Source organism: Leptodactylus fuscus, chromosome 5, assembly GCF_031893055.1.
Source record: "Leptodactylus fuscus isolate aLepFus1 chromosome 5, aLepFus1.hap2, whole genome shotgun sequence".
Lineage (NCBI taxonomy): Eukaryota > Metazoa > Chordata > Amphibia > Anura > Leptodactylidae > Leptodactylus > Leptodactylus fuscus.
The window spans coordinates 86,348,678-86,371,609 of NC_134269.1; the positions used below are offsets into that span (position 1 = coordinate 86,348,678).

Genomic DNA, 22,932 nt, shown 5'->3' on the forward strand with positions numbered 1-22,932 from the left:
GCGTCACTTACCGATCCCGGCCCCTGCCAGGATCGGTAAGTAAATAAGGCCCGTTACTCCAGCCGGTAACAGGGAAAAAAAAAACGCAGCGGTAGCGGCTGTCGCCGGGCCCCTAATGTCCCGGACCCTGTGGCAGCAGCTAACCCTGCTACCCCGGTAGTTACGCCACTGTATGAGATAGCTATGGTTAAGATAGATTGAATTGGTAGCTTTATTATTGCAATTATAGCTATAAGTAGGGGTAGGAACTTATATCCAACACCTTTAATGGTATATTTAAAAGATAAGACAAAAGATAGAAACTGTTCCTGTAATTTTAAATCATAGACATGTTCACCAGTTTAATGTGTTATGATTTTATAGGGGTTGAAATTGAACTTTAGTTCCTATATGGGACTTTTTTTTTTTTTTTCCTCATTTGGTTTAACCTTGGTTCATACCTAACCTTGTTGAGTCCTACACTTTAAGGCTGAGGTCCCATATAGTGGAAATGCAGCTTTTTTTATTGCAGATTTAGCTGCAATTTTTTGAGCCAAAGCCAGGAGTGGATTGAGCAGACGCTAGAAGTATAAGGTCTTCCTATATATTTTACATTCCTTTTGTAGACATTCTTGGCTTTGGCTCAAAAAATGAAGCAAAGTCTGCAACAAAAAAGCTATTGTTAGGCTTAGCGCCCAGAGTGAACACTGTATAATTTACTACTTTTAGGCTAAGAGTAAGTTCAGATGGGGTTGTTTGAACCGGAACCTGAAGTGGAGGCTGCCTCAGGTTCCGGTCTAAAAGACGGGTAGCTGCAGCTGAATGCCGATGCACTGCACCAGCATCCAGTCAGGCAATCTGCTCTGGATTAGGCCCAATTAATGGGCCTAGTTAGGAGGAGGGAGTGTCTTCAGGCCGAATCGCGAGGCGAAACGGCCTAAAGAATGAGCATCTCTCTTCTTTTTCTCGCACAAGCCAGCTCCCGGAAACAACACCTGAGTGACTCCCATTGATTTCAATGGGAGTCATCTTTTTGGTCAGGATTTTGAGGCGGATATGGCCTCAAAATCCTAACCGAAATACTCTGTGTGAACTTACCCTAAGGCCCCACGGGACATCCCGCAGCAAAGAAGTGCTGCAGTTCTTCCAGCAGCGCTTTAAACAGAAAGTTTGCAGAATTTTTCTACACAGTCTTTCTGTTACAGTTATACCTATGGGGAAACTGCCAGCGTTTCCATAGATATAATTAACATGCTGTGATTTCATAAACGGCGCCATTTCTGGAAATTGTGGCATATCCGCACAACGATTTTTACCGCAAAGTGGCCATGGGATCCCCTAGAATCTCATCCACTTTGTCCTTACTGTAAAACGTCGTGATTTTTCCCATGGCGTATCTGCCGCGGGCAAATCGTGGTGTTTCTGTCCCATGGGGCCCTGGCCTTAACACATAGAAAGTGACATGGAAAATTAAAAACATCACAAATTCTTAAAAATACATTTAACATATAAACATGGTTTAAAGAATAGGTCATTTTCGGCAGACACAATTCTGTAAATGCAATGCTATGTGTAAATTGGTTTATGGTGTATTTAGCTTTAAATGAGCCTTAGTCTTAGCTATAAAGAGTTGCTTGTACTATACACTGTGAGTACATCTTATATTTCAGGCCAACTAAATTTGCCATGTTATTTACCAATTAAATAAAATATACTCCGGATTTAGTCAAGAAGCTTCCAATTTATCATTTCCAAATCCTAACAAACGAAATTCACTGATGACCCATGTGTTTTTTATTAAATGTTAAGCCTTACAATATAACATTTCAGGATTTAGTTTCTAGATCTTTTAGAAAAAATCCATGACTCCTATTATTTTCCATACTTTTTTTCCATGACCAAAGCATATAGCAGTCTATTCAAGTTGTTAGGACTTTGGAGTTGTAAGAGCACATTTATATAGCACGGCTTTATAATCAGTGGGGTCCATCCTCTGGGGCTCCCACTAATCCTTAGAATAAATAGCTTGGCGTGCTGGGTAGCTGGGAGCTGTGTCCCTTTCACTGTTTACATCTAGGAAACTGCAGCCAGCTCGATTCATCTATCTGGGCCGTTTTTCAGCTCCCTGCACAGCTAGTGGTTGGGGTATTCTGTGCTCCATGAATTTAGAAGGAAATCCATTGCTAAAGTAGGTGAAGGCCTCAGAGATCAGACCCCCACTGATCATAAAGTGATGGCACATCCTTGCAATATTCCATCACCCTATATGGCGTATTAGAAAAATAACTATTTATAAAACTCTAAAAAAAAACAAATTATAATCATACTGTGTTACTGTTTATTGTCTATAGCAGGGGTCCTCAAACTACGGCCTGTGGGCCACATGTGGACATTTTTCCGGTCCGCTGGCAGGGGCGAGCCTATAACGAAGCTCCTGGGGCCGTGATGGCGAACCTATGGCATGTGCACCGAAGCACGAATTGCTCACTGACAGGGAATATGATACATGATTCTCCATTATTGAGAGATTCTTTCTTTCAGCTGTATGTGCAAAAGCTGTCAGTGTAGGCCAGCGGCGTAACTAGGAATGGCGGGCCCCACGGCGAACTTTTGACATGCCCCCCCCCCCCCACCGACACCGACGACCTCGACCGACCCCCTTCTACACATTCCTGCGCGCTCTATTATGCCCCATAGTGGCCCCTTCACACAGTATTATCCCCCATAGTGGCCCCTACACACAGGATTATCCCCCATAGTGGCCCCTGCACACAGTATTATCCCCAATAGTGGCCCCTGCAAAAACTGCAATGTGTTGCTGTCTTGGTTTTTTCCACAGCATTTTTTTTTTCTGCTGCAGCCCATTACGTAGTGCCTAAGGCTAAGGCTCCATAGCGAAAATAAAAAATTGCAGTGTGTCCACAGTGTGTATTTTCTCGCAGGGTGTGGATAGGATTTGCTAGAATCCTATCCACCTTGCTGTGACAGTGAAACTGTGTTTTTTCCATAGCATTTCAACCTCAACATTTATGCCACATGGAGCCCTGGGTCTTATTTGCATTTTTAGCTGCATTACCATATCTTCACTCAATATCTTTCCTTGTAGTTTATTTGAGTAACATTAAAAAGTCAGTATTACTTAGTGGGTTTTATATGGTATTTTTTTTTGTGCTTTTTATATTGGCATTTTTATATTCTTGGTAATTTTTTTTTGCACATACAGCACTTCTCCAGTGTTTGGTTCAGGGTTATTATACAGTATATACACTGCAATGAAATCTATAGAAAATTGTCTGAAAAAAGGCACCAAACTCAATACCATGAAATGTAAAGAAAGAAAGAAAAAAAAAAAAAAAACACAGTATGCTCCAGATTTATTAAGAATTCCAGAGTAAACTTCCATGTCCTCAGTGATATGAGGTTTTATATACCACTAGAAAGCCGACAGTGCATTTAATTCAGTGCACTGTTGGCTTTCCCGATATGCACCCCAGTGCTGGAGATATCGGTGCCGTTAGTTTCGGCACCAATATCTCCCCACTGTTTAGAACGGCGTTCTTCATAGCTCTGGGTCATCGCTGGGCTGTGAAGAATGCCCTTCCCCCACCACCCCCCCCCCCCCCCCGACAGTACTTGTCCATAGACTTGTACTGAGGGGACAGGACATACCTCACAGCTTAGTGTAATCACTGGGCAGTAGGAATGCCCCCTTTGACAGTACAAGGCTATGTTAGGCTAAGTTCACACGAGAGTTTTTTGGTCAGGATTTTGATATGGAATCCGCGTCACAATCCTACTCAAAAACCTGCCTCCCATTTAAATCAATGGGAGCCTGCCCTTTCTTCGACACCTCCCTCCCGACTAGGCCCATTCATTTGCACCTAATCCAGAGCAGAATGCCGCTACTGGATGCCGGTACACTGCATTGGCATCCAGTCGCGGGTAGCCATTTTTTGGACTGGAATCTGAGGCGGCATCCACGTCAAATTCCGGTCCAAAAACCTCCCATGTGAACTTATCCTTAGGGTACTGTCAGGGGTGGCATTCCTTACAGCCCAGCGATGACACTGAGCTATGAGTAACGCCCTTCTAACAGTGGGGAGATATCGGTGCTGAAACTAATGGCACAATTATCTCCACTTTAGTTGCACATACCCGGAAAGCTTGTCAGTTCTTAATAAAACAACATATACATGAGGACATGAATGGTCCTCTTTAAGATGGCCATACACATGAGATTATAAACTGCTGAAGTGGCAGATATTGGACTGTCTGCTGTTGGTCATGTATAAACAGCCAACACGTCCTATATAGCCAACCATCAACTTAAGTTGGTCAGTTGTCTGTCTATTCCTGCTTTCAGCACTTCTTTAGAATTAACTTTCATCTGTTAATAACTTTCCAATTACCTGGGGTAGTCGAACACTCGTTGAAAGATTTTGGTTGTTGATGTGTGTTGTACATATGACCAACTAACCACAGTTCATTTCAGATGAGCGATGGCAATCTAAAATGTAATTTGTATTGCTAGGTTTAAACAGGCACTCAATAAATATATCAGATTTATCACAGTGGCTGATGTATGATAAATCTGGTATATGTTAGGGTGCATTCACACTACTGATATGCTGCCTGATTCAGAACGTTAAAGCATGTTCAGAATCAGCGCGTATAAAGCAGTTCCCATTCATTTCTATGGGAGCCGGCATACAAGCGCTCACCATTGAAATGAATGGGCTGCTTTTTTCACTACAAGCGCTCCCATTGAAGTGAATGGGATGTGCTCGCATGTACGGCTAGCTCTGCTCATTCTGAGCCGTACACGTGAGCACATCCCATTCACTTCAGTGGGAGCGCTCGTAGTGAAAAAAGCAGCCCATTCATTTCAATGGGGAGCGCTCGTATGCCGGCTCCCATACAAATGAATGGGAACTGCTTTATACGCGCTGATTCTGAACATGCTTTAACGTTCTGAATCAGGCAGTGTATCAGTAGTGTGAATGCACCTGTGTATTCTAAATTTATACCACCATTTAGTTAGTATAAACACTTTAAATATAAACACAATAGGTATCCCTGCACTCAAAAATCTCCAAGCTATTAAAATAAAAAAAATATTTATTCCATACGGTGAACGTTATAGAGAAGAAAAAATCAAAATAGCCAAATTGGGATGTTTTTACAACACTTTGCCTCCTAAAAAATTGAATAAAAAGTGATCAAACCTCAGACCTTTCCCCAAATGTTATCAATAAAAACTACCGTATATACTCGAGTATAAGCCGAGTTTTTCAGAATAGTTTTTGTGCTGAAAAAGTGCGCCTCGGCTTATACTCGCGTCAATACGGTAATTGAAAATGTCACATGACTGGTCCGCAGTGAAAGACATCTGTGGGAGGCCGCTGGAGCAGCGATAGGTGAGTGGTGAGGCAGCGCTGCCTCCAGGACCGCCCCAAAGTGTTTCCAGAGCATCTTCTCTGCCTTGGAAACATCTTAAGGCGGCCCTGGAGACAGCGCTGCCTCACCGACCACCTATCGGCAGCAGCGCTGTTCTAGCGGCCTCCCACAGATGTCTTTTACTGCGGACCAGTGAAATTACCACTCAAGTCAATACGGTAATTGACTTGACCGTATTGACTCACTGCAGCGGGCTTCCACTCCAGTCCCGGCCCCCTCCCCCGGCTACAACACACGCCGGGTGACGTGGCCACGTTAGCTCAGACCCGCACCCGGCGTGTGTTGATGACGTCTTGTGAAGGTAGACCATGTCTATTCTTATTTTTATACATGCTTTATACTGCTTAAGAAATTATATTTTTCTTTGTGCAACGTTTATACATTAAGATGGCGCCTGTATCCAGTACCACACCCAGATGCTGACGCACATGATCGTCATGTGGTTTACAAGAAAGACAGTATCATTTCCTGGGAACTCGAAAGCTAAAAGATGTTGAAATTTAAGAGCCAATGACTGATCGCCAGTGTATTCGGATACAAGACGTATATGCTTACAGCCTGCCGTTATCTTATCTTTCTTGCATTCCTGTATAAAAACTGTAACTTCCTCAATAAACCTCAGTACTGTGTGAGCAGCCAGAGCGTCCAGCATGGCCTGAGATTGAAACTGAACCACCTTGTGTCAGAGTCTCTCTTAGCAAGCGCGCACATGCATGATTGATTTGGAGCAGGTGACTGACCACTGAAAGTGACCCGTATTCTGGCGGAGGTCACTACCTCAACAGTCTTACTGCGTCTCAGCACAGGCGGCGTCATCACGCCCCCTACGCTGAGACGCAGGAGCAGCCGTGGGAGAAGACAAGCAGCCGCGGGAGAAGATGAGCAGTGGCGGCAGCGGGAGCAGCAGCACGAGGTCGGTAAGTATGAGAACTTAATGTTTGTTTGTCCCCGGGCCTGCTCAATGCTGAACCCCGCGTCACCTTATACTGTAGGCCGCAGAGGTCGGCAGTGAGTAGGCCCAAGCCCCAGCCGCGATCCCACTGCCGCTATTATTATTCCTTTTACTATTATTCCTTTTACTATTACTTTTCAGACCCCCGAGTATAATAATCGGAGCTCCAGCGGAGGTGAGAGAAAATAATAAACAGTTTTACTCACCTCTATCCGGGATCCAATGTTAATCCTAGCCGGCTTCAGGCCTATATGGTAAAATCCTAGATGTCACGTGGTCTGGGATATTACCATATAGGCCCAAAGCCTGTGGTAGTAGTAATAGCCTGTTACTGCTAGCACAGGCTTGTATGACGTTCCTGATGTCACATGACCTGGGCCTGCGTCCCGGGTCATGTGAAGTCCCAGACATCATTGAAGATGGCCGACACCACCGAGGAGCGCAGCAGAGCCAGGGATAGGTAAGTAACAGTGTTTTTCATGTTGGTATCCCTCCTCGGTCCCCGATTATTATACTCTGGGGTCTGAAAAGATCCCAGAGTATAATAATTGTTCATGGGTGTGCACAGTGGGGCATAATACTTAGGGGCCACTATGGGGCATAATACTGTGTACAGGGGCCACTATGGGGCATAATAGTGTGTGTAGTGGCCACTATGGGGCATAATACTGTGTGCATGGGCCACTATGGGACATAATACTGTGTTCAAGGGCCACTATGGGGCATAATAATGTGTGCAAGGGCCACTATGGGGCATAATAATGTGTGCAGGGGACACTATGGGGCATAATAATGTGTGCAGGGGACACTATGGGGCTTAATAGTGCCCGCAGGAATGGGGGGGTGAAGTAGGGGGTCGGTCAGTAGGGGTCTTCTGCGTCGGTCAGGGGCCCCATGTCAAAAGTTCGCCACGGGGCCCTGCAATTCCTAGTTACACCACTGGAGCTCCCTGCACCATAACTCACTATAATGCTGGACTTTGTTACAGGGTTGGAACCCATGTGTGTGAATTGCCCCTAACTTTACAGGTTACATTTATTTTATTCTATATACTGATAACATACTAGCAATCCATGTCTCCATGTAAACCATTAAAACCACAGTACACAACATTGCACAGTCCAGGAGAGAAACCAAACATTTCTCGTATATTTCATTGTTGGTAAAATGATGAGTTTCTAGTTGTATTTCTTGAATTACCTGGCAGAATATACTGTAGGTTTAGAGCTTTGTAGGCAAAGGATATAAAGATTGTAAGCTCCTCATGGCGGGGATTTCTGCCGTCTGTGCACTCTGGGAACATACATGTGTCGGATATCGTTTTCATAAGGATGGACTCTACAGACTGTGCTGCTCTTTTTTGCTCAGCAGCATTAAGCTAAACCCACTCTTGTTTTTATGATCCAGATCTTGTCCTTCTCTGTAGATCTGCTGTAGGCACTTTTGCTTCACAAGCTGCTCCTGACATTTCACTGTGCAGGCTCCTAGCTCCTGGCCTGGAGACCATCTGCTCCTTTTTCAGTGATACCAGAATGATTGACCTATGTTTTGCGTTGGAAAAAAAAACAACTTTTTGGGCTGATGCTTCACAAAGTAGATTTACCTTCAATCACCATTTATTAAATCTCCATCCATTAAAAACCATAGCTTGCTAGAGCTGCGTGCATTAAGCCTGATTATAGAGGCTGTAGCAAGGGGGATGGGATGCAGCAGTCTGTACCCATGTGTTGCTCAGTTTTGTTCCCTCTCCATGATAGCTTATTCCCTCCTAGCTATGACTAGTAGAGCTTCTATACTTTGGGACTTTTCTATATAAATGTGATGTCTCGTTTTCTAGTCTTATTCCACTCTTCGTAGTCTGTGGCTCAGACTATGCCAATGAAAATAAAGTTCTCCTTAATGGCCTGGTGATGATATATTATACATGGAGGGGAAAGGACAAGGGGGTAAAAGACCTATTGGATCTAGAGGAGGGAAGCTCTCAGGTTCTTTAAGAAGGATGAGCGGATCCTTCAAACGCACATCTTTAAAGGGCTCATCTTCTGGATCCCAAAAGGTATGTTCATCATTCATTAATTTAACCCATGCATCTCTGTGTCCTTAAGACCACCATAGATCGTTGTGCATATATACATATGTGTCTGGGAGGAAATGGCATTTCCATAAAAAATTTGGAACCAAAAATTGAGTTTTAATGTGATATGTACCATTTTACTATTATCATTACTATTTCTCTATATTACTGTTTTATGTAGACATTTCTGTTATTTCAGAGTAATGGAAGAATATTTCATATATGGTAATTACACTAATTTTATGTATTTTACATAAAATTGAGGATATTGTGTTATGTAATATGACTATACCGCCATCATACAGTCTTAACTCGTTTAGATTTAGAAAAATTAATTGCTGTACAATATTCTGAATCTACTGGAAGCATATAGTCTCACTTTCATAATGTTATTTTATATTCATGACATAAGTAAATTAGATGTTTCAATCATATCTAATCGGTTAACAGCCTGGAAGATTTGCAAATTTAAAGGGGTATTCCCATGTACATGGATTTTTTTTAAAATTTGTAGATAATTAAAAGTTAAACATTTTTGCAAATATGAGTAATTAAACATTTTGCAGAGTTTTAAAGATTTTCTCTAAATATCTTGTGGTCACAGTCTTGTTGTCTTGATTGGTTGCCATTGGATACAATCATGAATGCAGAACCTTTCTAAGGTCAGAAAATCAGCCATGATTTCCTTATTGTGGCCGGGATATCTTCTGATACATGTAGTGTCCCTGCCTGATAACACAGCTACAACAAGAAAATCATAGCTGGGTTCCTGACAAGTCCCAGACCATAGAAAGTTTCTGCATTAGTGGTCGTATCCATTGGCCATTGATCAAGATAACAGACTGTCACCGCTAAGAAAGTTAGAGAAAATCTTTAAAACTCTGCCAAATTTTTAATAACTTATATTTGCAAAAATGTTTAACTTTTAATTATCTACAAATATAGATATGATTATGTACATGGGAATACCCCTTTAAGGATTGATGAAGTATGTTCCTCTAGATAAAAAAGTAACATTATAACTAATAGGTTGTCCTCACATGTAGCAGAGACATTGTAGAAATATTTGGGACTTAAAATCAGAGATAAGCTAAGGCCCCACATAGCTGGCCATAGCAAAAAAAGCGCTACAGGAAAAACTGTGTCGGCAACGAATCGTGTTTTTTCCCGCAGCGCTTTTCACAAAAGGAAACCTCTGCAGACGTTCTGCTTCAATTATACCTCTAGGGAAACCACCAGCATTTCCTTAGAGGTATAATTGACATGCTGTGAATTCCGAAACCACAACGGTTTTGGAAATTGCAGCGTGTCCGCTGCGCATATTTTTCTCAATGTGTGGATGGAATTTCGTGATGCAGAGACTGTAAAACACTGAGTTTATTTGTGGTGGCGTTTCCACCACGTGGGGCTCTGGCTCTAGATAGGGTCCTTTTGATCAGCAAGTAAATGCATTTTTGAAACTGCAACAAAATGGGCCATATGTGAAGACATTCATACTGTAAGTGTGGCTGCAGTAGTGCATGTATGGATTCATGCAATATGGAAAATTAAGAATAGGCTTCAACAGTCACCTGAGTCTCTAGTAGTTTTCTAGCTGCCATGAAAGAGTAATACTGTATACAGCCATAGAAAGCCATGTAAGGCCGGGGTTCCATGGGACGTAAACACAGCAATTTGCCCTGCTTTGGTCTTTGCCTCCCATTGAATACACTTGAGGCAGATTCTAGATGGAATCCACCTCAAAATCAGCACCAAACTACATTGTGTGAACATAACTATATGCTAAAGTCCCATGTAGCATCCGACAACAAAAAGCGCTGCGGGAAACACCGTAGCAGCAACACATTGTGGTTTTTCCCGCATCACTTTCCAGAGAAAGTCAGCAGCGGTTTCCTGCAGACAGTCTTTATAGTGTTGTAGAACAGTGTGCCCTAGTAATTTGCAATACACAAATATGATCTATTGCAAACTTGCAATGATCAGCTGCATAGTGGCAGTCAGTACAGCAAGGTGTAGTAGGGTTGTTCCTATTACCCAGGCTGCAAACACCCCAAATAAATCCTGTTCTGCCTCAATACTCTATATAAATTCCTCCCTGTCCTTTCCCTACACTTCTAATGCTCTTTCCCTGAACTTCCATTGAGCAAAATATCAGTTTTTGAAGTCCTTTCTACCACTTTCGCTACTGCCTGCTGACGTGTCTCCCTGCATTAACTACACTGGGAAATGCCTGAATCCAAGATGGCAGAGGGCTGTACCATCACAGGGCTGGCTAGCTGCTGCTTGGCTGCACGCATGGCATTGTGGGTTATCCCACATTCCAAGAGTTCCTTGCCCCATGTCCTAACATGTGCACCAGCCATTTTAGGAAAAAAATGTAATTTGTTACCATGAATGTGAGAAAATCCAGATTTGATGAGAATCAAATATTTCCTGAAATTCGAATCAAATTCTGCTTCAATTTAGCTTCAATTCGCTCATCTCTAATAAGAATATATTCACATGAGTAATTACTGCTTTGCCTACCTTACTGCATCGCGGCACATAAAAATGTAGTTTTAGGTTCAAGTATTACTGTTATAAAAAAAGAGGTTTTCTTGTAGAAATATTGCAATTATCTGCTAGTGATAGCAGCCCCTGGTGTTGAAAATTGTTAGGTCTGTGTAAACTATTATAGTGAGGCTACAGTCACACAGGTCTAGTAGAATACAGCATAGCCTCTGCTGTATCCTCAGTGAAATATACAGGGATACATTCAGGCTGGATACAGTTTTCCTTCTGTGTTGAGGTGCATATCTAATAGTTTTTCCCTTTACTGCTTGGTGTCTGTATCAGGGTTTCTGCATTTTACTGTAATAAATGATGCTGCCCATGCTGGATTTTCTCTCTAAGAAGTTGAGATAAAAAAGAAAGTATCTAGTCAATTTTTGTGCAAATTAAATCAGAGTGTTGGTGCATTTAGTTTAGTAAATCTCTCCCATTTCTTTTCGTAAATAAATAAGGTGTTGACTTGTGGAGATTATCCATATGATATTATTAAAAAAGTAAAAGGCATTTTGCAGCATCTGCATTACTACAGTTCAATTTACTCTGAAAGTGATGGCGATCCTTTAAATTCTAGTTAAGGCCATATAAAATGATCTGTTTTCCATAGAATTTTAAATTCTAACCTGCATAAATACAGCAGTGATATTTCCATATGAAAATGTGCAGTGAAAAATCTTTATGCCTTTGTGTTTAAAGGGATTGTCTGGGATAATTTGAAATCCCTACACTACTCTAAACACCCTTCCCCCTTCTACTTTCTAAATAACATTATTAATTTTTTAAAAAAGCATATTTACCCATATCCCTGGGGCGGTCATGTATCTGCCCCAGGGACATTTTCTGATTATCTTGTGATGATACGTTTTCCCATTTCTGGAAATGGATCGTCACTACTATTCTCCCTTTCCCCATCCACTCCATTATACTTAGCATCCATGGTTTCTTCCAGTGAGACGGCTCCTCCTCCTGTACTGATAGGGTGCGCCCTCTTCTCCTCTTCTCTAAGCAGTGTGTGCACAGTGTACAGTGGTGGATCCAGGCTTTGCGGGGCCCTGGGCAATTGACTGTGGCGGGGCCCTACTTACAAAAACCCGACATGTAGGTTTTTTTCTGTCCGCTTGAAAAGTCAGACATCTTTAGGACAGGCACGGAGTGTAAATCAATGTACCCGATGTCCATTTAAAGGGGCTCTATCAGCAAAATTATGCTAATCGAGCCCTACATATGCGTGAATAGCCTTTAAAAAGGCTATTCAGGCACTGTAAATGTTATATTAACCCCCGGTCCTGTTTTTAAATAAAAGCATAAAAACATATATGCAAATCTTACTGAACGTGCACCGAGGGCGGTGATGCACGATGCCGCGTCATCTTCGGGCACGCCTGCCTCTTCTGTCTTCTTGGAGTGACGCCCTCTGGTCCCGTCTCTCCTGCCGGCTTCCTATTGGTCTTTTTCCGGCTTGAGGTCTTCAAATCTCGCGCCTGCGTAGTAGCGCTTCCCTCCGGATCGCTACTGCGCAGGCTCACTCGCCACTTTACTTAATGGCAGTTCGCAAGCGTGCAATACGCTTGTGTAGTTCTACGGGGACTGGCAAGTGAGCCTGCGCAGTAGTGCTCCGGAGGGAAGCGCTACTACACAGGCGTGGGATTTGAAGACAAGAAGACGGAAGAAGACACGGAACCAGAGGGCGTCACTACAAGAAGACAGAAGAGGCAGGCGTGCCCGAAGATGACGTAGCATCGTGCATCCCCGCCCATGGTGCACGTTCATGTACGATTAGCGTATATGTTTTAATGCTTTTATTTAAAAATGGAACCGGGGTTTAATATAACATTTACGGGGCCTGAATGGTCTTTTTAAAGGGGCTCTATTAGCATAATTTTGCTGATAGAGCCCCTTTAAATGAATGCAGAATGTCACGGACACAGCAAGATTTTGAACGACATTAGCAGCGGACACTGACGGTAGTGTGAACACCCCCTAAGATACTCCATGTGCCTCATATTAATAGCAATTAACCCTATCATGTCCCTCACATTAACCCCCTGTGTGCCTCACATAAGAGTTACTGATATGTGAGAGACATGGAGGTAATAATGAAGTATCTTCATTATTAATACCCCCATATATCTCACACATCAGTAACCCTTATGGTGAAGTACACAGGGGGTTAATGTGAGGGACATGATAGGGTTAGTTGCTATTAATATGAGGCACATGGAGTTACCAAAACTAAATGAATAACTCCAAATGCCTGACATTAATAGGCATAGTAACCCCCCTCCCCCCTCCAGCCTGTACCTGCGTGTTCTGTCTTTACTTTCACTTTGCTGAACTTCTCCCTCTCATGTGTAAGATGCAGGATGGCAGGGGTCTTCTGTAGAGCGATAAGCTCCGCCTCCTCAGCTCTCCTCTCATTGGTTGACAGAGGACAGCCAGAGAAGGGGGGTGAGGAGGGAGCGTCCTCTATCCATAGCTGCAGCTCCCTGGCTGGCTGCTGTCTATCAGCCGATGCTGTAGGTACACAGTGTGCTTCCGACATATACTTCCTAATAGGGAAAGTATATGTGTGAAGCACACTGTGTGCAGGGAGCTGCAGCTACTGATAGAGGACCGACAGGGGGCCCCTGCAAGTGCTGGGGCCCTCAACAATTGCCCTGCCAACCGACCCGAGTTTTGTTAGGTACGGGCCCTGCCGCGGGGCCCCGCCGGGAGCGGGGCCCCGGGCAGTTGCCCGGCTCGCCCGGCCCTGGATCCGCCCCTGACAGTGTATGTGTCTGCTGTCGGTAAATCACCTCTAATGTGTGCCCACACATGCGCAGTAGAGGTGACTCATTGCTGGAGAAGAAGAGCACATACAGACACGATATGGAAGGAGGAGGAGCTGTCTAACAGGAAGAAGCGTGGAGGGTAAGTATGTAATATGGGCTGGCGATTGGGCTAGTAGTGAGTAGGTAGGGAAGGAAAGGATATCTAGAGAGACAGGGAGGTGGTGTATGGGGGAGTGAGGAAGGGGGGGATAGAGAGGTGAGAGGAGTTAGTAAGGAATTTACAAAGCAGGAAGCAGAAGGATATAAACAAAAGCAGGAGACCCTAGGGGCCCCCCAGAGACACCCAGAAATTCCTCAAAACATGCTAAAAAGCAGAGGCATACCTGCCAGGGTAGCAGCGGTAGTGGCTGGACATAAGGGGGCCCGGTGACAGCTGGTACCGCTGTGTTTTGGGTTTAATAGGCTGATCCAGCCAGTAACAGGCCCTACTTACTTACCGTTCCTGTCAGGGGCCGGGATCTGCAAATGACGCTGTGGGCCCCACAAGAACTATTATACTTTGGGGGGGGGGGGGGTCTTTTCGGACCCCCGAGTATAATGATCAGAGGACAAGGCGAGGTAACGGAACATAAAAACAGTATTACTTACAGTACCTCTCCGTGCTTCGGGCATGCTTCAGGCCTACTTGCGTGATGTCACATGACTGGGACCTGCGTCCATATGCGTCACAACGCAGGCCCCCTGGTCACATGACGTCCTGGTCATTGAAGATGGCCGACAGAGGCGGAGAATTCAGCAGAGCCAGGAGATAGGTAAGTAACAGTGTTTTTTTAATGTTTTTTCTCCGATTATTAAACTGTGGGGTCTGAAAAGAACCCAGTATATAATAATTGTTCATGGGTGTCCACAATGGAGCATAATTCTGTGTGTAAGGGCCACTATGGGCCCTGTTACTATGGGGAATAATACTGTGTGCAGGGGCCACTATGGGGCATAATAGTGTGCACAGAAATGTGGAGAGGGGGGTCGATTGGTCGAGGTCTTTGGCGTTGATTGGGGGGAGGCCCATGTCAAAAGTACGCCACCGGGCCCCGCCATTCCTATTTACGCCACTGCTAAAAAGTATATGGTTACACTTATTAACCTATTAATAGCACTAATAGTCACTTTTCTGCTAGCAGAAAAAGGAACCCATTGAAGTCAATGGGAGTTTTTTTTTTCAGCACTGAATCTGAAGCGGATTCCACACCAAATTCAGCACCATTTTCCTCCGTGTGAATGCACCCATTATAACTGCTAGGAGCCTTGTTCAGACTTCCAGGCCTGCCAGTACTATGTTTGGAGACTTCACACTACCATTGTGAATGTCCATTGCTCTAATCTGTCATAGGGTGAGAGCAACAGTAATAGACGAAGACAGACAGAGCCCCCATTGATCCAAATGTAAACAACATGAACAACACTTTCTTACGTAATGTTTGTTTGCTTTTGCAAAGATAAAAAAAGGCCTGTATGCTGGGAACTATGAGGCCGGGGCCCCACGTGGTATAAACGCTGCAGTTTGCACGTTTTACAGTCACAGCAAATAGGATGAGATTCTCCCAAATCCCATCCCCACTTGACGGTAAAAAATGCTCTGCAGACACGCAGCGATTTCCAAAATCCCAGCATGTGAATTATACCTACAGAAACATCAGCAGTTTCCCTATTGGTGTAATTGAAGCAGAAAGTCTGCAGAGGAAACTTCTGCGAACTTTCTGTCTAAATCGTTGTGGGAAGAACCACAATGCACTAACGCCACAGTTTTTCCAGCAGCAGTTTTATGCTACACGACGTCAAATGGGGCTTTAGCCTTAACCCCTTCCCGACATCCGCCGTAATAGTACGGCGCTGCCGGGAAGGACTTCCTGCAAACCGCCGTAGTACTACAGCGGCTGCATGGTGCGCACACAGAATCTGCGAGTGTCAGCCGTATGTTACGGCTGACAATGCCCTGTAACACCCGTGGTCGGAACCGGGTCCGATCGCGGGTGTTAACCCCTGAGATGCCGGCGGTCATGTTTGTTTCGGTATATAATGGCCCCGATCGGCACCCCCCGCGATGGTTTCAGGGGGTGCTGGTGTTGGTAAGGGGCAGCCCTGGGTCTGATCAGTGACCCTGGGTCTGCCCTCCAAGTACCTGGTTGATCCTGCCAAAAAGGAAGCTGTCAGCCCTGTGCGTCTACACAGGCTGACAGCTTCCTGTACACTGCAATACACCTGTATTGCAGCGTATATCTAGTTAAGCAGAGATCAGAAGATCACTGCTTCAATCCCCCATGGGGACAGAAAAAAAAAGTTATAAAAAAGTTTAAATAAGTTTAAAATAAATTAGAAATAAAGCCCCAAAAATCCAATTTTCCCATATAAAATGTTTTATTATGTAAAATAAAGAAAAATAGAAAAAAACATTACATATTTGGTATCACCGCGTCCGTAATGACCTGAACAATAAAATGAAACATTATTTAACCCGAACGGCGAACATCATAAAAAAAAGTAGAAAACCGCACAAAATAATGATTATTCACAACCTTTACCTTACAAAATGTTCAATAAAAAGTAATCAAATGGTCAGATGAAAACCAAAATAGTACCAATAAAAAGTAGAGGTCATCCCGCAAAAAATAAGCCCCAACCAGCTCTGTCTACTGAAAAATAAAAATGTTATGCCTTTCAGAAGATGGCGATGCAAAAATAATAGATTTTTTCCCCTAAATTGAATTTTATTCTGCACAAATAGAAACGCATTAAAAAATCATATAAACGAGGTATCGCCGTAACCGTACTGACCCGCAGAATAAAGGTAACATGTTACTTATGCTGTACGCTACATGGGAAAAAAAATAAATGCTAAAAAGCAATGCCAGAATTGATGTTTCCTTTTACATCCCACCCAGAAAGAGTTAATAAAATGTAGTCAATAAGTTACAGACACCCCAAAATGGTGGCATTAAAAAGTACATCTAATACCGCAAACACCAAGCCCTCATATGGCCACATTGCCAGAAAATAAAAATCTAGCTTGTACAATGTTAAGACAAAAACCCCAAAAGTCGCCAAATCATTAGGACATAAGTGGCTGCGACTAGAAGGAAATGTATAAGCTGTGCGAGCGTTTTCAGGGGACACCCCATATTTATAGCTTATGAGAGATAATACACCAGCGCTGATCCCCCAGAATGCCCCTCTTCCCCATCCGTGTCATAGGAGCTAGTGGGAAAATAGAATGGGATTTGGTGTACCCAATTTACTCGGCACAGCTTACATATTCACTTCGGGGTTACTAATGCTCACTACATCACTTGATAAATTCTTTGAGGGGTGCGTTTTTCAAGGGCTTTGTAAATGCGACATGGTTCCTGAAACTGATCTCAACCAGATCTGCCCTCTAAAAGCTCCTTTGCGCGGCTTCCCTTCTGCGTCTCGCTGTGCGTCCATATATTAGTTTACACACACAAGTGGGGTACTATGGTAGTCGGGAGAACTTGCATAACCAATTGTGGGATGCATTTTCTCCTTTAACCCCTTGTGAATGTGCAAATTCTAGGGCTAAATGAAAATATTAGTAAAATCAAATCAAATTTGAAAATTTCACCTCCATTTTGTCTTAATTCTTGTTAAACACTTATAGGGTTGAAATAAGATAAGATAAGATAATCCTTTAATAGTCCCACATTGGGGAAATTTCAGCGTGTTACAGCAGCATAGTAATACAGATACAGGATAATACAGAGTAATATATTACAGACGTAGACACAGATAAGCTGAGAAGAGAAGATATACTAGGAGTCCATGGCAGCTAAGGAAAAACAGAAGAGAAAGAGGAAGACCTCATGGTCATCCTCATAATCATTAGTTCTCTGTGCGGAGAGCTCTTCGTTTGGTCTGAAGTAGATTATACAGCCTGGTCGCGGTTGGAAGGAAGGACCTGCGATAGCGCTCCTTCTCACACTTGGGGTGAAGCAGACGGTCGCTTACAGTGCTGCCAAGTCCCATCAGGGTCCCATACATGGGGTGGGATTTGTTCTCCCGCATGGAGGTCACCACAGACAGTATCCTTCTGTCACCCACCACCTGTACTGGGTCCAAGGGGCTCCCCAGGACAGAGCTGGCCCTCCTGGTCAGCCTGTCAAGTCTATTTCTGTCCCTGGTTGATATACTGCTTCCCCAGCAGGCCACACCGAAAAAGATGGCTGAGGCAACCACAGAGTTGAAGAAGGCCCTAAGAAGTGTCCCCCGGACTCCGAAGGCCCTCAGCCTCCTGAGCAGGTAGAGTCTGCTGTGGCCCTTTCTGTGCAGCGCCTCCAGGTGATCAGCCCAGTCTAGTTTATTATTGAGGAGCACGCCCAGGTACTTATAGGTCCTGACTATCTCAATACATGTTCCTTGGATCTCCACCAGGGTCGGAGCACCTCTCCGTTTACTAAAGTCCACCACCATCTCCTTGGTCTTCCCAGCATTAATCCTGAGCTGGTTCTGCTGGCACCATTCAACAAAATCCCGGTTTAAATCTCTGTATTCCCTATCGTCGCCATCAGTGATAAGGCCGACTATAGCAGAGTCATCGGAGTACTTCTGTAAGTAACAGCTGGATGAGTTGTGCCTGAAGTCAGCAGTGTACAGTGTGAAGAGGAATGGGGCAAGAACTGTACCTTGTGGTGCCCCTGTACTACAGATCACAGTGTCAGACACACCGTCCTGGGCTCTCACATACTGACGGCGGTTTGTCAGGTAGTCTAGGATCCAGTTGGACAGGTGATGGTCCAAACCACAAAGGTCCAGCTTCTCCCTCAGTAGCTCTGGCTGAATGGTGTTGAACGCACTGGAGAAATCAAAGAACATTATTCTCACAGTGTTCCCGGGTTTCTCCAGGTGAGAGAGAGCTCTATGAAGAAGGTGGATGATGGCATCATCTACCCCAATGCCTGGCCGGTAGGCAAACTGGAGGGGGTCCAGAGCGGAGCTCACTAGGGGGCGTAGGTGTGTCAGGACCAGTCTCTCTAGGACCTTCATCAGGTGTGATGTCAGTGCTACAGGTCGGTAGTCATTGTAGCCCATCGGGTTGGGTTTCTTTGGGACTGGTACCACGCAAGATGTTTTCCACAGTTGAGGTACTACTCCCAGCTTCAGGCTCATATTGTACATGTGCGTTATAATACCACACAGCTGGTCACTGCACATTTTAAGAACTCTTGCGCTTATACCATCAGGTCCCCCCGCTTTGTTCGCTGTAATATTCTTCATTTCCTTACACACCTGAGACTCCTGCAGGATCAGATAGTCAGATTGCAGTTGACCGCAGTTCGGTGGGGGTTGGGTCTTGGTGTGTGAGGGGAGGGCGGTTGGCTGACATGCTGGTGGAGGGAGCATTTGCTTGGAGTCGAATCTATTGAAGAATAGATTAAGCTCGTTAAGCCACTTCCTGTCCCCTACTGTTCGGTGCCCTGTCTTTTCCTTGTGTCCTGAAATTGCCTTAAGGCTGTCCCACACCTCAGAGATTCTACCCTCCCCCATCTGTAGCTCCATCTTCCGCCTGTAGTTGGCTTTCCCTTCTCTGATCAATTGTCTTAGCTGTTTCTGAACCGCCCCCAGGCCATCTTTGTCCCCAGACCTAAAAATTCTCTTTTTTTGCTTGAGGAGAGTTTTAATCTCAGAGTTAATCCATGGTTTGTTATTGGAGAAACACCTCACCTTCCTAGTTGGTACCGTGCTGTCCACACAGAAATTAATGTAGTCCGTTATGCAATGTATGAGTCCCTCAATGTCCTCTGGAAATGAGTCTTGAAACACTTCCCATAAAGTTATACTAGGTATATGTTGTTTTGGCTTATTTAAGGGGTTTTGAAAATGGGGTGATTTATGGGGGGTTTTAATACAAGGGTCTTTCAAAACCCCTTCATAACTGGATTAGTCCTTAAAAAAATGGGTTTTGGAAATTTCTTGAAAATTTTGAATATTGTTGTTTCATTTGTAAACCTTCTAATGTCCGTTAAAAAATAAATGGGCGCCTAAAGTTTGATGCCGACATAGAGCAGAAATCTGGGACATGAGATTTATGATATAATTTTCGCAGTCTGACTATCTGTATGCAATGCACATCATATCAAACTTTATAAAATGCATATTTTTCAAAATTTCCACCAAATTTCCTATTTTTTTTTCATAATTAAACACAAAACATATCAACCAAAATTTACTACTAACATCAAGTACAATGTGTTACGAAAAAACAATCTCAAAATCACTTTGGTAAGTTAAAGCGTTCCAAAGTTATTGCCACATAAAGTGACACGTCAGTTTTGAAAAATTGAGCTTGGTAAGGAAGTCAAAAAGTGCCATCGGCAGGAAGGGGTTAAAGGAAGTCTGTCAGAATGGAGATGTATTAAACCAGAAAGAAGTTAGATCAGGCTCACCTGAATGTGACACCTTTTTCAACAGGAAAATTTGTGACTCTTTTGCCGAGATATTCATTTATTTCAGTATATGCAAATGAGAAGTCTTGAGCCCCAAGAGTGGCTCCATTGTACTAAACTGCTATTCCCTATAGTGCTCTAATACGCCAGCACAAATGTTAAAACACAGGTCCAGGTGAGATGTCAGCATAGCTCCCTGACCCGGTTCCTTTTCGCAGCAAATTTTACATTTGGTTGGCACTATTTTGTGGTATATATAATTATATTAATATTTTTTGGGGGAGTCCATGTGTCATTGATTTTTATGATATTTGCTTGGTGTTGACATTAGCACATCTACTCTCTCACTTATTACATTAGTTTCTTGTCGCTCTCTACATTTCTGCACCTTTATATTTCTACTTTTCTTTACATCTGCCAAACCATTTGTCGTAGTCTTTCAGCAAGTCACCTGTGACTCTTATTCTCCCTTATTACATCATCTTAATCCTGTCTGTAGGACCTTTCCTGTTCCGTATCCATTCTGAGAACCTCACTTTCACAAATTTTCAGACTTGGGCTTGTTTTTCATGGCTCTCACACTGAACCATTATATCCTAATGGTCCCATACATATGCACATGTGTTATCATGGGTCTGTGTATGGGGCAGTGAACCCTGGGCAAAACTCAGGACAGATCCTATTCCTTTCCATTTTGCAGCCTGGGATCACTGAAGAAAGTAAATAGGTGGCAACACATGGGTATCTCTCATATGCCAGTCATGTGAATGTAGCCTTGCTCTGAACATTCTCAGTTTTAAGCCTTGATATCAGGGAGGGGAGCAAAGTCCATGGCCTCTGCATGTTAAATCCATGTTGGCAGGTTGACTGTTTCATGCAGCTTTGTTCTTATTCCCTTGCTAACACAATGGGCCAAAATTAGCACCATATTACCAATGTTATTAATTTTGTCTCTGATAAGAATTATCAACCTAATTGTTTTTCTCCCAAGCTACAATGCACATTGACTTTTCAGATCAAATTAATTAACCCCTTTCCTTTGTAGTACAGATGTAATCTGTCTATCGGCTTCTTTGGATGTGTAATAGATTCTCTTAATAGTATGTATATCATTTTTAATTAGTGCATCGGGACTCCCCTATCAGAGCAAAGAGCCTCGGTATAGTGCATCTCCTTCTCTGGAGAACTCATTGTGACTACTTATTACACAGTCACTCATTCATATTATATTAGAAAACACATTAATTTGGTGTTAGAGAACTAAATTGTGAGCAATCCCTGTAGCCCATGCCTGTAAACTGTTCAGTCTGAATAACTGATTTATAAGCTGAGATAAAACTTTTATAACCTTTTCAGGAGCTGCTTGACACATGACATTCCTAACCAACAGCACCTTCTACATGTTTTCAATGTAATAAAATAGGAGGTACTTCTTCTGGGCGTCCGTAACCTCTTCTTCTTGACGTCTACCAGCTGCTCATGCCCGCACTTTAGAGAGGGAGTACCGACGCCTAGAAGACGTTAAGTCCTGTACCCAGAAGATCCTTCTCGGAAGACAGGTAAGCATGATGGGGTGGGATTGCGTTAGTTAGGAAGGGCTAGCTAGGGAAATGGGGGAAGGGGGGTGTGCGTGAGAGAGGGAGGGGGGGAATGAGTGAGGGAAGGGAGTGAAAGAGGAAGCAGGATGGAGTCAGCTCCTTGTGGCCCAAGGGATCATGGCAGTTGTAGGAAAACAGAACAGGAAGATCCCCATGAAAACAAATGCAGAAGATACCAGAAGCTCAAAGAGAAACCCAGAAATCACACAAAACACTGCTAAATGTATTTTGGTGCACTTATTAACCTATTAATAGCCCTAACAGACCTTTTTTGAAAAATTATTTTTTGCCTGGAAACTCCTTTAACTATATATGGCTAGGTGGTACTCCTCTTGTTCTGCAAAGGACATACTGTTCTCGCAGTTTTAAGCAGTTGCACCTAATCATGCAGCAGAAACGGGGTGCTGGCTATAACTTCATCCGGACCTCCCCTAAAGAAGGCAGGGAATGTTTATTACCATCCTTGCCTTCCCAATTGCTGTGCACACAGCCATGGGCCTCGCCATGATACACCTACCTTCTGACTTGGCAGTCATGTGATCTGCCAGGGATCAGAGACTGCTAGAGCTGCTGGGTGCTAGAAGATCCAGATCAGATCAGCAGTCATGGACAGAAGGCTGTCTTCCTCCTGCAGCTGAGGCTAAGGCAGGGGTGGGCTATTAATTTTCCCATGGGGCCACATAAGAAATTGTAACGGTTCTAGAGGGCTATGTGTGCCATAGCAAATATAGCTCCACCCATTCTCAATCATTTTTCCATGTGCTCCACAAAGAATAATCCTCCTACAGTCACCCTAACATTACATGTTCCCACATTATAATGTTCTCCTCCAAATGTCCCACAGTATTAAGTCCCTCTCCTGGTGCCCCAGTGTAAACTAGTAGAAACTAGAGGGGAAATGAAACTGGGGCAGCTGGAGGGGGACATTAACAGTGGGGATAGTTGGAGGGGGACATTAAACTGAGCGTAACTAGAGGCAGACATGTCCCTCTCCAGCTACCCCCCTTGGAATATATCCTCCTCCATCTGCCCCCTAGTTTAATGTCCCCCCTCCATCTGCATTCAGTTTAACTGCCCCCCTACATCTGCCCCTACTTCC

The 22,932-nt window shown here is 43.8% G+C and overlaps 1 protein-coding gene across 7 annotated transcripts in view; it reads left to right on the top strand.

Moving 5' to 3' along the window:
• Nucleotides 1-22,932, top strand: part of TRPM1 (transient receptor potential cation channel subfamily M member 1) — a 161,201-nt gene that overhangs the window by 27,729 nt on the left and 110,540 nt on the right. For 6 of the 7 annotated variants that reach the window (XM_075273569.1, XM_075273570.1, XM_075273572.1 and 3 more), the window contains exon 1: nt 8,127-8,444. The exons of the other annotated variant lie outside the window; for it this stretch is intronic. In XM_075273569.1, coding sequence (XP_075129670.1) covers nt 8,313-8,444 — 132 coding nt within the window. In that variant the 5' untranslated portion in view covers nt 8,127-8,312. Of the gene's footprint in view, nt 1-8,126; nt 8,445-22,932 lie in introns of those variants that run through there. 7 annotated transcript variants of the gene reach the window in all.